Source organism: Bactrocera latifrons, unplaced genomic scaffold, assembly GCF_001853355.1.
Source record: "Bactrocera latifrons isolate USDA-ARS-PBARC rearing strain unplaced genomic scaffold, ASM185335v1 scaffold_6, whole genome shotgun sequence".
NCBI lineage: Eukaryota > Metazoa > Arthropoda > Insecta > Diptera > Tephritidae > Bactrocera > Bactrocera latifrons.
This window is the reverse complement of record NW_017537267.1, coordinates 3534418-3536092: the sequence shown is the minus strand read 5'-3', so window position 1 is coordinate 3536092 and position 1675 is coordinate 3534418. Positions and strand designations below refer to the sequence as shown.

The following is a 1675-nucleotide window of genomic DNA, read 5'->3' as shown; positions in this document are numbered from 1 at the left end:
TTTTTTGTGCTTGATTTGAATTTGGCGTTTGTTTTCGTTAAACCTCGAATATGTATGTATTAGCATATATACACATATACATATACATATGTGTAACATAAAGCCTTTGTTTCTATTGCCTTAAATGTCATTAATTTATGAATAACACGAAGGTTTAATGAATTTCCCTTCCTCTCTCTCTCCCGCACACACACACTCCAACAACAACACTACAGAATAGCATCAGTGAAACGGACATTTCCAGCCAGCAATTGCTAGCCAATAATAAACTAGAAAACTCTACCTCCTTCCAAAACATAGGCGATGCAGCAGAACAAACAGCAACAACAACAACAGCAGCAACAATAGATACGACAACAAAAACGTCATCAATTAGCACCGCTAATGCAATCACACCAGCAGATGGTGAGGTCAAGCAAAACAAACACAATGCACAACAGCAACAACAACCACAACAAGAAGCCGAGCAGAATGTGGAATTGACGAAACCAGAGGATAAGAAGACCAATTAAAAAATGTGGCAGCTCCACCAGCCCGAGCGGCGCTGCAGTGTGTTGCAGAGTGTGCTTGGTTTTTTCAATTAAGTGAAACCTGATATTTTCAAGGTTTGATTAGTACACAAAATGTAGAAAAAAAAATTCAATAATTAAGGAACGAAAAGAAATTGAAGGAAATTGCATACATACGTACATAAATACATACATACAGATGTATGTAAGTGTAGTGAAGTAAAAACAAAAACAAAAAATTTAACATTTTCAGAAAATATATCAAAATGAATTTTTTTTATTTGTGATGTAACAGAAAATGCTCACATAAAGACCAACAACAACAACAATTTTTAATAAGAGCAAAATATGGCGTCTTTCAAAGCGGCAAATGTGTTGCATGTTTAAAATACGTAGTAGACCCTCTTTAATTTTTTAAAGCAACAAAAGCACTTTTCATTTAATATTAGTACTAAAAATAGTGAAAAATATAGAAAATGTAATGAATTGTATTTTTAAGCAACTCTTTTTATTTATTGCAATTTTTAAATAAATGTGTGATTGTGTTTTTTTAATACAAAGTATAGTAACTACGACTATAACCACAAGTAATTTTAATCGTATGCTAAAGCAAGCAAATGTTAAAGGACACACCTAATGTGAAGTTTTTAAAAAATCGATTTTTTCATATTTCTATAGTTTGTACCTTTAAGGATAAGGTAATAAAATTTTTAATTGATTTTTCAAACAGTTTTTGAGTTACTGACTTCTAAAAAGTAGCTGCTCAGTTCTATCAGCTCTTTTTCAAATTTGCTTGGGAGATTTTTTCCAAATTTTTCAAATTCGCTTGGGAGAATTTTTCTAAATTTTTCAAATTTGCTTTGGAATTTTTTTTTCAAATTTGCTTGGGAGATTTTTTCTAAATTTTTCAAATTTGCTTTGGAGACTTTTTCCAAACTTTTCAAATTCGCTTGAGAGATTTTTTCCAAATTTTCCTGGGAGATTTTTTCTAAATTTATTTAATTTGCTTGGGAGAGTTTCTCTAAATTTTTCAAAGTCACTTTGGAGATTTTTTTAAATTTAATTTGGAGATTTTTTCAAAATTTTTCAAATTTGTTCTGGAGACTTTTTCTACATTTTTCAAATTTGTTTGGGAGAATTTTTGAAATTTACTTGAAATATTTTCC

At 30.3% G+C, this 1675-nt stretch overlaps 1 protein-coding gene across 4 annotated transcripts in view; it reads left to right on the top strand.

The window, feature by feature from the left end:
- Positions 1 to 695, top strand: part of LOC108974977 (transmembrane protein 120 homolog) — a 28512-nt gene extending 27817 nt beyond the window's left edge. For all 4 annotated transcript variants that reach the window (XM_018943148.1, XM_018943150.1, XM_018943149.1 and 1 more), the window contains exon 9: positions 216 to 695. In XM_018943148.1, the coding sequence (XP_018798693.1) occupies positions 216 to 512 (297 nt within the window). In that variant the 3' untranslated portion in view covers positions 513 to 695. The remainder of the gene's footprint in view (positions 1 to 215) is intronic.
- Positions 696 to 1675: the final 980 nt, after the last annotated feature.